Below are 15,398 nucleotides of genomic sequence, written 5' to 3'. Positions count from 1 at the left end.
AGAATTTTATTTATTTAACTGAATCGCTGTATTTGTATTACATTTTTGAAAACAGCCTTATTTTATTTATTTAACTGTATTGCTGTTTCTTTTACATTTTTGAATATAGGTTTATTTTATTTATTTAACTGTATTGCTGTATTTGTTTTACATTTTTGAATAATGCACCTGGCCTAACTGGTTTTCAGATGTGCCTCTTACTGTATTCAATTGATTAGTCATGCACTACAATTTTTTAATATCCTAGAACTCAAATTCTTTATCAGGAGACCTTTAGCAGATATGACATAAAAATGCGATTAATTCCATTAATTAATTACAAAATTCAGCAATTAATTCGATTTATTTTAATCGAATATATATATATATATATATATATATAATTTTATTTTTTTTTCTTTCCTTAAATGCGAGCTGTCACTAAGATTACTTTAATTCATCACATTTGCTCCCATTTACTAGTAATATATTGATTTCCTGATCTCTGTTTCTTAAGTTTGGGATTAAAAATGAGCAGGTTGTAAAGAGATTTAATAATTCCATTAACTTTCTTTTCACCTTTATTTTGGAGAATTGAAAGACACGGGAGCGAATCATAACTGAGGTCAATGTGAAGACTTTATGTGAAGCAAAGCGAAACTGAATATACAGTAGTTTGACGAGGAGGAGGAGTCGTGATGAGTCAACTTCCTATAATGGGCGTCACCTCCTCGCTACGTCTCGACTGAAAAAGGTGTGGCGACAACCAAAAAAACCGTGAAGTGACTGCTTTCACATCGATCCTGTCCTCTCACTTCGGTAAGAAAAGCAAGCAAGATAGTAAGTGATACGTTGAACTGTGGCTAATCTGTTTGTGACATGTAAGGTGGGCACGTATCACGGTGGTAGCCTTTTAAAACGTAGTTCTTGCGCTAGTTCACGCTAGTATGAAGATGGATGGACGACAAGTACACTCCTAACGGAAACTTACTCATCTAAGCTATCTTTTTTCGTTGGTTACAGATCCCTATATAACAACAAAATGTCTGTTTGGGTGAGTATTTGGGTATTTAAAAGGTAGTTTAATGGTGAACGTGATGTTTTTGTTTTTGTTTTTTCTAGGATGACTTGAATTCACTGCTGGACTCCCCATCCTCCCTCACTGTCACTGTAAGCTTTGTTCTTTGACACGGTTACAAAAGCATCATTGATACTCATGAGGAAGTTGTGCTTTCAGTCCAATGCGAGAGGAACTGTGAAGGATAAAGTCAATTTTAAAGTGGACGAGGATGTGGCTGCACTGAGAAAGGCCATTGAAGGTCTTGGTGAGTCCAGATTAAAATGAAAAAAGATTAAAAACATTCCAAGTAAACAGCACCTGTTTGAGTATTTTTGGTGTATCTAAAGTTTGGCCCGGGGGCCATTTGTGACCCTTGTGCAGATTTTCTGCGGCCCACAGCCCACAAATTGTATCACCAGTATATGTAATAACGGAGCTAGATTCTATCATTCTTCATCTTTTGTTTTGTTAGGTACAACGGAGAAGACATTGATCGAGGTGTTGACCCAAAGAAGCAATGCTCAGAGGCAGATCATTGCTAAAGCCTATGAGAAGGCCACGGGAAGGGTGGGGCCACTAAATATACTGTGTACCATGAAGGTGGTGTTTGATGAATATTTGTTTTCAGAAATTAATAGATGACATTGAGGGTGACACACATGGAGACTTTGAAGATTTGTTGGTGGGTCTCATCAAACCTCCTGCCGTCTTTGACTGTCAGGAAGTCGTCAGAGCCATTAAGGTGAGTTTGGGCCTGAGATTTACAGGTTCTCAATTCACGACTGCCGCTTGCTGTGTTGCCTGACAAACAGGGAGCCGGGACGACTGAAAGCACTCTGACTGAAATATTTGCTTCAAGATCCAACAGTCAGATCCAAGAGCTGTCTGAAGCATACCTGGCAGGTCAGTGCTCCATGTTAGCCAGTAATAATTCTGCAGATGTTTTTGTCATGTCATTTATACATATGCTGTCGGATCAAAGAAAAGGGAAAGGCGTTGCTGCATGATCTGAAGTCTGAGGTGTCTGGGGATTATGGGAAAGCGCTGCTTATCTTAGCTGAGGTGAGTCACATATGGCATGCATTGGTTTTTACTGCAGCATCCACATATTTATCAAGAATATACTCACTGAGAAATAATGCTTTCTTGCAGGGAAAGAGAGATGCAAGCACCAATGTGGACTCTGCCAAAGCTAAGGCCGATGCAAAGGTCAGTTACGGATGGTTCGTCTTGGAAAATCTTTGCTTTCTAATGCCTGAAATGCCTGCACAGCTATCCATGAACAGTCTGAGCCAACATCTGGGACTATTTATTTAGCCCTCAATTTTCCTTCTGCTCATGATCATTTAACCTAGCAATGTACTCAGGTAGAAGTTGCTGGAGCTTTTGTTCAGCCACCTCCAAAGGGAGGATTGGAGTGATCCAGAAGAGACTTGGAGTGAGGCCTCCTCATTGAACTCCTCATTTCTGACATTTAAGGACATTTCCTGGACTCCGTCCATTTGACATTTTCCATCTGGGATGACATCAGTTTAGAGATCCTCCATTCCCAGCAGGAAGTTTCTCAATGAGTTCATGAACCTCTACTTTCTCGCCACCCTCCATCTCACCCAACACAGACGTAGATAGTAGTTAAACCGCTGTTCCCAAAACATTGACTTTATACTCCGTGCATGATGGTGCAGGCTCTGTATCAGGCAGGAGAAAAGAAGTGGGGCACCGACGAGGGCAAGTTCATCGACATCCTGTGCCACAGAAGCATTCCTCAACTCCGACAAAGTAAACACTCCATTACGTAGTCGCTAACGTAACCCTCAAGAATGAGCGCCACTGAAAGCCACATATTTTCTGACAGCGCTCATCGAGTACAAGAATATCAGCAACAAGACCTTGCAGGAGAGTATTGAGAGCGAGATGTCTGGAGACCTGGAGGACCTCCTGGTGGCGATTGGTAAGAATGACGCCGTACTGAAAGGTGATGCTGTTTTGAAGCACACGGTGTCACCGCAGTGTATTTTACATTTCCAGTGAAGTGTGTGAAGAACGTTCCAGCCTACCTTGCGGAGAGGCTTTTCAAGAGTATGAAGGTGAGCTATTGCACTTGACAAACCCATGTGTTGGTCAGCTGCCTGTAGCTGTGACACACTGGACGGATGTATTGTAACTGGTGTGGACAGGAATGTTAAGCTGTTGCTTTGGGTAAAATGTGCAGAGTTGGTCAGAGCATTGTAAAAGGCTTGAAAAGAGGAGGCAGTAAAAAATGTGATTCTGCTTATTGCCCTCCCACTGGAACCCAAAAAATAAATAAATCAGTACCAGTGATAAAAATGCAGATGAGATTATCATGATGTTTATCGTTCAACTATTGTATTTATGTATATCTGCAAATAAAAAGAAATTGAAAAGCCAATTGACGCTGAATGTAAGCTGTAGATGTTGAAAGTTGTGCGCTGGTCCCGGTCATCTAGACTGTCCATTCATCCATTTTCTCCCCACAGGCCCAAACTCCCCATGAACCTCTGCATTCCCCACAGGGAGATACTCAGGCGTTCCCTGGTCCGTTATGAGATGTTATCTCTCTGGAATGTCTTGGGTCCGTCCAGTTCAACATGCTAGAAATACCTCTAAATCAGGGGTGGGGGAATTTAATGTTCTTCAGGGCCACATTATACACTGTGACTGTTTTGAGGGGCCATCTATGCAAACGACTGACAGAAAATACCTGTTTTCATTTTTACATAAAGTTTGTTGCTGACCTACTACAAAACAAGGAGACAATAGAAAATGTGCTTTCAAATATTTGTTTTATATAAAAAAAATACTTCATTTAACAATATAATTTCATTTAACAATTTTCAATCTTTTTTTATGCATCTCTTCTAAAGTGGTGAATCTTCACAGCAGAACTGTGGGTTTGTATGTTACATGGAGGTTTACTATATTACAAGGCATGTTTAAATATCTTCTATTTATTTTGAGGGACAAGAAAAACTGCTAAAACGGGTATGACTCACTATAATAGTATCATTTCAATATGTTTCATTTCAATATGCCAAGAGACGGCAGAGAAAAACACAAATTGGCATGGCAATAAATTTGATTCTGATTCTGAAATTGCATGGTGTATAACAGAAGATAAAAACTCAATCTATTTTTGTAGCTTGACCTCCTGAGGACGACATTAATACAAAGGGCCGAACTCCGACCTGTCCTGTTCTAGTTTGTCTGTCTGTTTACGTGTGTTTCTTGATAGATCTTTATTTCTATAACAGAAGCTCTTGTGTTTGTCACCCAAATGACTAATTCATAATTCCTAACTCAGGGAGCAGGAACTACAGAAGCCACTCTGACACGGATACTGGTGAGTCGCTCTGAGATCGACCTGATGGACATCAGAGCAGAGTACAAGAAGCTGTTTGGATATTCCCTCTACTCACAGCTAGAGGTCAGTTTCATCATCTGCTCAACCTGCGCCACCCGGCCTGTTTTCATGAATTACACTTCAGTGAGATGTTTACTGATGTTCAGTTTGTGTATACAAATAAATGTCATTATTGGGTATATTTCTAAATCATTGTTCTCATCTGTCCGCAGTCTGAGGTATCTGGTAGCTACGGCAATGCTCTCAAACATCTGTGTGGACAAGATGACTAAGACACACTCCTGGTGTCAGCAGAAGATTCACAGCATCAACACCGACAGTTAACACGAGTACAATGTCTAATGCAAATATCATTCTTCGAAGTATACAAATAAACAATTTCTGTTAGATATTCCTGTGTTTTCTGTTAGATATTCCTGTGTGTATTTGTCAACATATGGTTGGGTCAGTTTTGTCTGACTGGAATTGTTTTGCCAATAAACAAGAAAACAAACCAAACAAGAATCAGTAAAAAAAAAACAAAACATTATTTTATTTAAGAGTTTTGTTGATGTTGCTGTAACCAACTCCTACACAGGTCATGAGAACTTTGTCGCCTCCTTTCCTCTCATCTTCTTGGGGCTTCTGCACATCGATTTTGAACATTATCTGGAAAAAATCTCGGATGTGCCTGAGGAACTCGATCCTGGAGAAACAAGATGAAGATTATTATAGAGTTGAGATGCTGCATTACTGTGGCACATGACGTCCAATTCTTAACAGCAATAGAAAAAACAAAGGCTTTCTGGTCCCCTGTTATCTTCGTCGCTGCAGAAGTGATTTGCGATGGCACTGCCAATCTTCAGTTATCATAGTACTGTACTTGAGAGGGACACAGCACCGGTACCATGATAACTGAAAATGGACAGTTCATTGTTCACTGCTTGTGAGGGAGTTAGCAAGGCTACATCAGTCCATACAGTGTATAACCACTGAACACTTGTAGAAGTATGGAAGACAATACTGTATCTACTCTACAACATTAAAGACAATATCTATTAAAGCCACTTGGAATCACTGAAATTGAATAGCACTGATTTTTAAAAATTGAAATTGTATTTTGCACCATGACCGTTGCTTTTTACCAGTCGTCCATTGGTGAAGAATTATTAAAAATTAGTGATGGGACCTTAACAAATTAATTATGATGAATTAATTACAACATTATTATGATTAATGAATTATAACAAAATACATTTCTTTGCTATCCAGACAACACAGAACATTTGTAAAGTGCAGGAGTTCCTGGTCCACTGATCACACTGATGCACAAGACACGTCGCAGCTAGGATGATAACAACAAAAACAACAACGAACATGGAGGAGCTACATAATGGCCAGTGTTTGCTCTACTCTGAATGTACTTGAATTTCTTATAAAAATATTTTCAAGACACTAAAAGAACTTTCGTTTAAATAAGGTGATATAAATACTTGATTACACCCACCATTGTGATTTATTGTGCTATCACTGTATTATTACTTTAACAGATGGAAAATAAACAATATTTTGTTGTTTAAATGTATGTATGTATGGGTCCATCATTTGATTCAGCAATATACCAAATTCATTCAAATTGAAAAATGTGGCTTCTTGTGGCAAATATTCTTACACTATTAAACTTAATTTAGATTCATTAATCACAAATTCTCTAACTAGATTATTTTTTTAATCGAATCCAACCCCCAGTAAAAATGTACATCACAAACCTGATAGCATACGGCTCACAGGCCTTGTGTTTGGTGCCGTATGTTGGACCAAGCTAAAGGATATTTCACTGACCTGAGTTGGCTGAAATAGGCATCTTAAACTGCATCACATGTGAAATAATGCAGTATTTTGCTGGTCCACAAAATAGTCAAAACAAAGATGCTTTGGGGTGAATGCAGCCTTGTCAACGAGAGGAAACTAAAACTGTCCTTAGAAAGTCCTTGCAAATTCAATTGAGTCATCCTGATTTGTTCCCTGACAAAGAAGCACTGGTGTCTGTTGTCATGACGACTGACAGGTAGTAGACAAAGATTCAGTTTTTTTCAGTCGCCTCATGAAATGGACCTCATGTGAAATTCTGCCTTCATATAATCTGAATGTACTGAGCTCCATGTTTTCAACTGGTCTGGGAGCAGTGGTGTCTGTTACTGAATGATCGCTGCTTACGTGTACAAAGAGAGGGTTCCGAGCAAAACCTTGGACACGTCCTGCTGACCAAGGGTCATCAAGAGCAGCGCCAAGCTCTGATTGGTCGAATCCACACAGCCGCCCTAAAGATAGAGAGAAAGTGTGATATGTCAGTGGAACGAAAAACAACTGAGACGTCATCCAGAAAATTTGGAAAGAAAAACGTTTTGAGTCAAACATCCCAGGGAAGCACAACAGGCGTTAGCTCGGATGAAAAAAAAAACTACTTCTACTACTTCAGTTTTCATTTCATCCTAATGAAATGGGTAATGACATGAACAAATCTGAAAGACAAACATACGGCCTCCCATGAGTTACAACCATGTCTGGATCTAATTTTTAGTTATACAATACACAAAGTTAGGGTTCAGAAATAGACGATTCAAATATGGACCGTTGCATTTTCAAACCAAGAACCTCATGGTCCGTTTCACCGAACAGCTACAGTATTTCCATCTTGATGGTTTTTGGTATTACTGGTCCACAACTTTCATTATTCATAACACACACTCACAACAAGCAAGTAATGATGTCACCCTGGAAAGAAACACATTCTCACTCTCTTATGTTACACAAGCAATGGCAAATCTACTTTTTAGTTCTTTGTCCCAAATAATGTCCAAAAATAAAATAAATAACATATTAAAACTATTATTTTGAGTACACTATGTCTCTGTAGAGTTCATAAAACCCACACTCACCCCCTTATTGAAAACTAAAATTGCCACCTTCAAAAGGCTATTATACAGTTAAAGATGACACATTTACATACAGATATTTGTTTTACAACATAATGCAAAGCACTACTAATAATGAATAATAATTCAAAGCGTAATTCTTTGAGTCTGTAATGACTCAGCAGGATAGCTCAGAGCACCAACCACAAAGCAGCAGCAAATTATTTCCCTTTTGACAAGGCATTAAAAAAAGGCTCAGCTACTCCCTTTTACTGATACATTAACGGTCTCCTGATATAAAGGTCACATATGTCTGCAAGCTCTTTTTTGGGACATGCATTGGAAAAGCATGGCCAGCCACACCCACCACCATACAAACATTCATTTGAAACTCAACAACCAAAACTCTCTCAACAAACCTGATGAATGACCACAAGCTTGAGTTACGATCTCCATTTTGACTGTAGCATCCCTGTGGCTCAGCGTTTCCAATTACGGCAGCAGGATGTTAATTTCATTATCTTGTTAGCGGCGCCAGACAGCAAAATTCCTCTTGTTGCAGTGAGTTTTAAAACACGTTCGATCTTCATTTGTATGTGAATGACAAGTTAACTCCCTCAAACAAAATGACTTCTCAGGTTATTGTTCTCCTATTCGTGTCAATCATCTGAGATTCTTACCTTTCTCCGGCAGATTCACGGCGAACCAGTTTAAAGTTCATCTGTGTCACGCTAACTTTCTGATCAAGCACAGCCACCATTGGGGTATAAATACATCACAACTGTAATAGTATCTCCCTGACAGTTGAAGCAGACACCGCGCCGCGAGGAAAACTCCCTAAAATCCCAACTGGCCTTCCACGAACCCACCTCATGACAAAGTGCTCACTTGGACAGAGGAAATGAATCATCCACATTTCTGCAGCTTGAACGCGAAAACCACATTTAATAAAGTGAACATTCCATAATCTGCCTCGACTTACATCAGGCCGTGTCCATTGTTGTCTTCTTCAAAAACAAAATGAGCATCTTGTGTTTTTGGTTGACCACGACTGTACTGATTAACCATAAAGCAAACAGACGCACACATACAGAGGCCCCGAGCAAATACAACATGACTTTACCACATTTATGTTTTCCAAACACAAAAAATACCACTCCGATCCATCCCGATAACTTCACGATCCCTGCTCCATCATTGAAAATCCACCTTTCTTCAGTCTCTGGTCCAGTCTCATTGATGGGACTAGACAACCGCTGGCTGCCAGAAGGGATATAAACTGGGCAGCTCAGAGGGAAGAGCATGTGTGCTACAATATTGCTCTTTCAGAGTTAATCAGCACAACGCTGACTCACTAACTGGACTCACATGGCTCCAGAGAAACATGGCAGGACACTGAAAACCAGGTTGGAGCCATTTCTTCTCACACACAATAAGAAGCAATGTGGGAAAGCCTATTTCAGCGCAGTTACATGTTTCTGACTAATGTATGACTGGTTAATATCTAAGGAATAAAGACACAAAAACTCAGCGGCACTTTCGCAAATCAATGCCTGTTGCAACAAGAGTCTCTTGGCGGTCTGTAACTGCCAGGTTGAAGGTGCGTCTGGCAGGATGAGCCACATTCCCAAATGTAACTGTTTAAGTGGCAACAGTACCATGTGTCAGAGCAGAGAAAACTAGCAAAATTCAATCCAACCAGAAATAAATCTTACTCAAGGCCCCAAGGGATTTAAAGGAGCCTGAAACAGTTTCAGACAGATGTGGTTCCGGTTCATAAATGCGCCTCAATTGGTTGTCTGATCCACACCCACAATGTGCTTTATGAAGTTCATGTGTAATGGAAAGGGCATGAACGGGTTAGACAAAACTTTCTTTCACATGAGACTAAATTATTTGCAAACGTCCTCACTCACCCTAAAAATAGGAGTCACACAAGCCTGGGTGGTTTTAAAACAAAACTACCTGTTGAATACTAAAGTTGAAAACTGTTGAACTCCACTTAAATATTTACTTTTGCTAAACTACGTGACATTATGAAAGTGGGTACATTTTATACATAGACCTTTGCCACTGTGTTTAATCATTGTTAAAATTAAATTAAATTCATGGACCCTCAACACTACAAAATAAACTTAAAAGGTTCGATGTTTTTCATTTACCTTTGCCCGAATTGCACAGTACTGCATGCTAAATAATTACCAACTCCACATTGAGTCTTCAAGATTCCTCTCTCTATCTCGCCATGAGCAGGTACAATGTCTCCACATTCGTGGTCATTATCTGGGAATGCAAGTAAACAAGCAAAGTGAATGTCATTGTTCTAATCTACGCTGAACTATGTCATGACTGTGTTGGTTTAGCATCTCACAGAATCACAGACAAATGAATAGTGGCATGTGAGGCGATCAAGCCCCCTAAACAACGATTTTCGCTTCTAATGCAATGTAATAGAATGTGTTTATTAAGTATAAAAATGTGACGTGGAGGTTACAATTCTGAATTCCCCCCCTTCAGCGGTGACAGCACCAACTCAGCAGCTTGCTGCCCAGTTGGCTGCTGACCGAAAAGGAGTGGTTCAACACAAGTTGGAATGATTTTGACTTTACTTTACTCATGTATCACACTTTTATAGTTTTGTGTAATTGTGTTTTTTTTCAATAATTATTATTAATTGAAAAACATTCAACCATCGAATATGAACTTTCTTTAACAGGCATGTATGTACATCTGTTCTGTACTATTTATGCCATTTTTTTAAATAGTAAAAATCTTAACCAGAGTGGATATTCGGTATTCATCCAAGCATTTAACATTTTGTTGGGCTTTGGCCACAAATTTTCAGTTCACTAAATTTGTAAATCCTAAACGTTCCACCTCATGCTTAATGAGATTTGAAGAAATCCGAAAGTAAGAATTAAATAAAAACGAAATCCTTTTGTTTTCCATCCTCATTCCTCTGGATGTAAATTTCACCCACAACTTCTGCATGTCACTGAACATGCACAGCACAACTGGCCAAACAATGATCCCACAGGGGAACAGAAAGACCTCACTCAAATTTGACTCAAACGGAGTCATTTGTATTTCACGGTGTCACACTCACCTCACATCCCAGAGCCAAAAACATTATTATGGTATGGTATGGTTCAGTGTTTTTCCAAAACATGAGCAACGGTGGACATCTCGCTCACACCTCAGTCCGACAGCGCCATGTAAGCAGCACAGTTTGACAACACAGTGAGCCCTTGCATGGCCAGTTAGCCTGTGAATGGCATCAACATGGCTAATGAAGTGTTGCACAGGTGGGTTCAGTCCTCTTCTTAGTCCTGACTTTCATTTATATCAGCCCAGGCAGCGCTTATTCACAGGGCAGCTCTCGGCATGTTTGCAGCCGCCCACTGTTTCACACAGGGCCGGGCCACAGGCCAATTTTTTTCGAACCAATGTTAAACTACCCAGAGCCATTTTTCCTCACAAGATAAAGTTTGGTGTGATCCATCTACACTAATTTAAGATGGCCTAACAATTTGTTATATATGTTATATATTAGGGCTGCTACGACTAGTCAACATAGTCAACTATAATCGACTATTAAATTAGTTGCCGACTGGTTCATTATTCCACTCGTCATGATGCCATTGTTCGATTGATGCAGTCCGCCATGACAGGGCTCCTACAGTTTAAGGCCATTCAAATTCAAGACATTTTTTAATGCCATTTTGACTTTAAGACCAACACCGACAATAATCTAAAATAGAAAAATAAATCAATAAATAAATAAAACACCACATCAATTATATAGAGTTTGGTTAGTTGGACAAGAGTCCATATGTGAATTATTTTATGGAATAAAAAAATGTCACCAAATCTGTAGAAATTAGTAATCGAATAAGAACTAATCTATTCACATTCTTGAGAAATTCTGATTTAATGCATTTTAATGGCTATTAAGGATTCGCTGCAACTCTGCATGAGAGGAGAGATGCCTGAGGGTCCGGGACCACCACGACCCAGAACGTCTGAAGCATGGATCCATTTCACAAAGGACACCTATGTTTAACACTATGTTTTAAGCAATTTAAATTGAAGTATAACATCTCACAACAGTATTTTATTGAGACTTATTTATATTCTACTATACTATTTACAACCTTACATATAGCGTGTTCATTAAACCATTAATAACCATTACTTGCAGCCCTACAATTTATATATTTATATATATATATATATATATATATATATATATATATATACTACAGCTCGCTCTGGCATGTTGGTCAAGATTATCGGCAGTGATATATATATCACTGCTGATAATCTTGACCAACATGCCAGAGCGAGCTTTAGTACCACAAGACACTGGGACAGTGTGACAAGTTTAATTCACTTTTTGTACTTTGACTGGCGCAACAACACTGACTTGTAACATCATTAGTGCCACTAATAGTTTCCGTAATCCACTGCAACACTCTTTGGCAGCAAACTTCCTCTAAGTGGGATCATGTTACAGTCAGACGTTTCTGTGTCCATAATAAACATGCTTACCCGATAAATCTCTTCCAGTAGCAGCTTTGCACAATTAACGCCAAGATCTTCTGGCAAAACTGGATCTCCTTGTCCTTGAGGCGTCGATGCCATCTCCGCACTGTAAAAGCAGCCATCCAGGGTCTCTGCCACCAGCATCAGACCAAAACCAGGAGACCTGAGATGACATTTTTTTAATCACATTGCACTGAAACAGATGAGTGTCTTTTGAGGTACTCACTTGCCAGAGTTTGCGCCCTTCATGTGGTCGGTGTGAATGTATACGTCTGGAAGAAACTTATTGACGATGCTCCTGGCTGAGTCTACGATTCTGTTGGCCATCTGCGGAGAAACTCGCACCGAATATCTGGAGTTCGACAGTCAGGGAACATTGGAACAGAGGGAGTTCAAAGAACAGAATAGTTAGACCTCCCATGTGATTCAGAATTTCTCAAACTGGTATGAAAGTTTTATGCTACGTTTTATTACTGTTAACAGACACAAGGCCAGTTTAGTAATCTCCCACTCCTTCTTGCAGCTTTCCCCATCAGGGTTACCAAAGCTTCCTCCACCTTAACCAATCTTGATCTTACTTCAGTCACACTTATGCTCGTTGTGTCCTCATTTACTTTGTTGGTTGTCTTCTTCTTCTTCTTCTTCTTCTTCTTCTCTTTAAACATGGCACCTTGATTTGTCACATTCTACATCGCACATGTCTCACTGAATCTAACCTCCTGAACTCTTGGCATGAACTGGCCCTTTAAGGGAGAAAAAAAAGATTTAAATATTTCCAGGGACTAATAAAGAAGAAGGATACGCGACTCCCCTGATTCTCTTGATCTTGCCCACTTCTGTCAGCTGCACGGGTTTGATGGTTCTGCGGACTGGACATGTGAAGAGAACCTCGCCACCTCCCCCAGGAGCCATTCCCCTCTTAACCACCTGAGGGAGACAAAGTCAAGCCATATAGCCAGTGGAAATTTGCAACCCCAAATATTACATTTTAGTGTACGCCTATATCAACCCCAAGTTTTAACAACTTATTAGTACAATCTTCTTCAATACTCAGCCTCGGAATTATAATTAGGAGCCCGAAATGAATGGATTACTTCCATGTTGCTGCCAGGTGAATAGACTGGAAACAATGATGGAAAGAAATCTATATGGATCAATAACTGAATGTACAACTAGACAGCAAGACACAGTGCAGCATATATATTTAAGCATTTAAGCAAAAGGTCTAAGTGTGGATCAATGTATTAGTACAATGTAAACTCAGGATGGGTTTTAAAATTTGAAACACATATTAGAACTCACCTTGAGCTCCAAGCCTTCACCATCAATACCAAACTTCTTCATCAGTGGAAGAGCAGTGGCTTTAAGAAGGTCAACCTGCCAACAACGGAAATCCATCGCTCAAATTTGGGGAAAGGAATGGAGCAGCTTATTGAACAACACAAATCTAAACTTTCGGAGCATTCTGGTCTGTTCAGTTTACGACAAAGGAAAACTAACAGAGGGGAGGGGCTGTATTGAAGAACATAAATGTTTTGTCTATTTATAATGGAAAACCAACACTGATTCAGACTCAGACATATTTAATTTGTACGAATCAAAGCAAGGAAGGAAGAAGAAAGTTAGACAATATTTTAGAAATTCTAGATAGAATGGAAGCTTCGGCACGTGAAATCTTACTGTTGGGTCGGTAGGGTCATTCGTCACTCCCCTCAGAGTGGCTCTCAGTGGAGTCTTCATGAAAGGGGCCAACATGAGCAGAGCCTCCAGGTAGTATCCAATTGAACGTTGAAGATTGCAGTCGTGTTCTACTGAGCCACCGTACAATAAACCAGGCTGGTAAAACAAAACGGTACCTGGGAAGAAATGAGTGTAAAAGTGAAATATAACACACTTCCCTATATAAGACTGGGATAACAGGGACTACTTCTAATGGGCGAAGCCTCGATGAGTAATTTTACATATGCAATAAAAAAAAAAGAAACGTTAAATCAAAAATCACTTACCTGTTTGGTTAATTTCTATCCTGGAGCCATTGGTGACTTTGTCAAGTAGTCGTATGAAACTGGCCTCGAAATCTGAGCAAAAATAAAAGCGCTTTGTTAGGGACAAATCTGCTCAATTGTAAAGTAAAACAATCCCCATTTACAAGTCAATATTTAAAATAAGTTGACAACAGCTGGCTAAAGTGGATAATAAGCACCGGTCGGTCACACATTTGTAGATATTTTTCCTTAAGTAAATGACTAGGTGTACCTTCGGATTGTTTACCTATACAAACATCTCGCCACAAGTAAACACGACAAATCATATTTATTTAAGTTTCCAAAAAGGAATTAGTGGAAATATTACAGTGAGGGTGTTGCTTTACTTTAATAGCAATTCAACTTTTTACTTGTTAGAAACGCAGCCACACCTAAACTCATCTGTGACAGTTATTGCTCACACTGCCAACTGCGTAATAGCTAGCCGTTAGCCTTGAAGCTAACTACTGCGCCACATGAAACACAAACTCACCGCGAAGTCCAGGCTCGTCTTCTTTGGACCGGATGTTCTTGATTTTCACCCGTTTGCCACTAAGCGTGGACAACACCAGCCGCTGCCTGAGGAAATTACACCCGTCGTAGTCGAGTCCGTGGCTGGCCATGATGTTGTTGTTTCTGCTTGGCGTCAGTGGAAATCCACGTGTGTGAGGGAGACGGAGTGGGAGGTGAGTGTACGGCAGCGCGGAAGGGACAATCATGGTCGTGGCGGACGCAGTCTTTTGGTCGGCCTGTAGATGGCAGCCATTTTCAACTTGGCAATATTCAAGACAAAAAAATTGTTTACCAGAGAGCTATGTTAATGTGACTGAAATAAATTATTCCCCCTTCACAAAACATATGCCATTTGACATATTGCTTTAACCGGCACTGTACTATGGATGATGAGGTTGTACAACTTTGGTAGAAAAGAGATCAAGGAACATGTTATACACAGAAGAGAACACCGAGCTAAAACATTGCAAATCTATAGAATGTCATGTTTCACTGCAAAGTTGTCGGTTCGCTTTTAGAGCCACAGAGCTCTTGGGCTCAGCATTTCATACTTTTTATTGGCACTTAGTGTTCAATATAAGCAAATTGTTTACGACAATATAAAGGTCTTTCGGAAAATGTAAGGCTCCCTGTGGGGCCCCATATTGAACACAGCACCCAGGATAATGTGTGTGATATATATTATTATTATTGTTGTTGTTATGTTTTGTTCATTATTGCAAAGCACTTTCCTAGTTGGTGGGATCCTCACTGGCCTTGGCAATAAAGCTGATTCTGATTCTGATGAACCTGAAGAAACTGGATGGATGGGAGATGATATGGCGCCATCTATTGATGGTTATTATTCGCATATTCGTTTTCCAGCTGCGGGAGCATGCCAGGATAAATGCATTTAAGGTGTCACGGTAAGAAGAACAAAAGTGCCAGGGTGACGCATGTAACCTTTCAATACAACAATGACACCGAAAACTGGAGCTGAAAGTGAAGTGTGGCGGGTCTGT

General features: G+C 39.8%; 2 protein-coding genes across 4 annotated transcripts; one reads left to right on the top strand and one right to left on the bottom strand.

Annotated features, from left to right (window-relative positions):
* The first annotated feature begins 681 nt into the window (after positions 1 to 681).
* Positions 682 to 4,925, top strand: anxa3b (annexin A3b). Of its 2 annotated transcripts, none has more exons than XM_053856655.1 (14): positions 682 to 798; positions 1,003 to 1,033; positions 1,102 to 1,149; positions 1,217 to 1,304; positions 1,512 to 1,606; positions 1,668 to 1,781; positions 1,852 to 1,942; positions 2,022 to 2,101; positions 2,192 to 2,248; positions 2,725 to 2,818; positions 2,895 to 2,990; positions 3,068 to 3,126; positions 4,362 to 4,484; positions 4,634 to 4,925. In XM_053856655.1, exons 2-14 carry the CDS (start codon positions 1,022 to 1,024, stop codon positions 4,691 to 4,693), a joined length of 1,017 nt encoding a protein of 338 aa, XP_053712630.1. In that variant the 5' UTR covers positions 682 to 798; positions 1,003 to 1,021; the 3' UTR covers positions 4,694 to 4,925. The 2 variants fall into 2 exon arrangements, with proteins under 2 accessions (XP_053712630.1, XP_053712639.1); XM_053856664.1 differs by having other exon boundaries at positions 733 to 819.
* Positions 4,926 to 14,585, bottom strand: rcl1 (RNA terminal phosphate cyclase-like 1). 2 transcript variants are annotated; one of them, XM_053856605.1, is made up of 9 exons: positions 14,378 to 14,584; positions 13,867 to 13,938; positions 13,541 to 13,716; positions 13,163 to 13,237; positions 12,663 to 12,787; positions 12,087 to 12,212; positions 11,867 to 12,023; positions 6,618 to 6,721; positions 4,926 to 5,106 (listed from the first exon to the last, which is right to left on the bottom strand). In XM_053856605.1, exons 1-9 carry the CDS (start codon positions 14,505 to 14,507, stop codon positions 4,953 to 4,955), a joined length of 1,119 nt encoding a protein of 372 aa, XP_053712580.1. In that variant the 5' UTR covers positions 14,508 to 14,584; the 3' UTR covers positions 4,926 to 4,952. The 2 variants fall into 2 exon arrangements, with proteins under 2 accessions (XP_053712580.1, XP_053712589.1); XM_053856614.1 differs by lacking the exon at positions 4,926 to 5,106 and adding an exon at positions 9,518 to 9,598 and having other exon boundaries at positions 6,676 to 6,721; positions 14,378 to 14,585.
* Positions 14,586 to 15,398: the final 813 nt, after the last annotated feature.

This window comes from Synchiropus splendidus, chromosome 1 (genome assembly GCF_027744825.2).
Source record: "Synchiropus splendidus isolate RoL2022-P1 chromosome 1, RoL_Sspl_1.0, whole genome shotgun sequence".
Taxonomy (NCBI): Eukaryota; Metazoa; Chordata; class Actinopteri; order Syngnathiformes; family Callionymidae; genus Synchiropus; species Synchiropus splendidus.
This window is presented reverse-complemented; position numbering and strand designations above follow the sequence as displayed.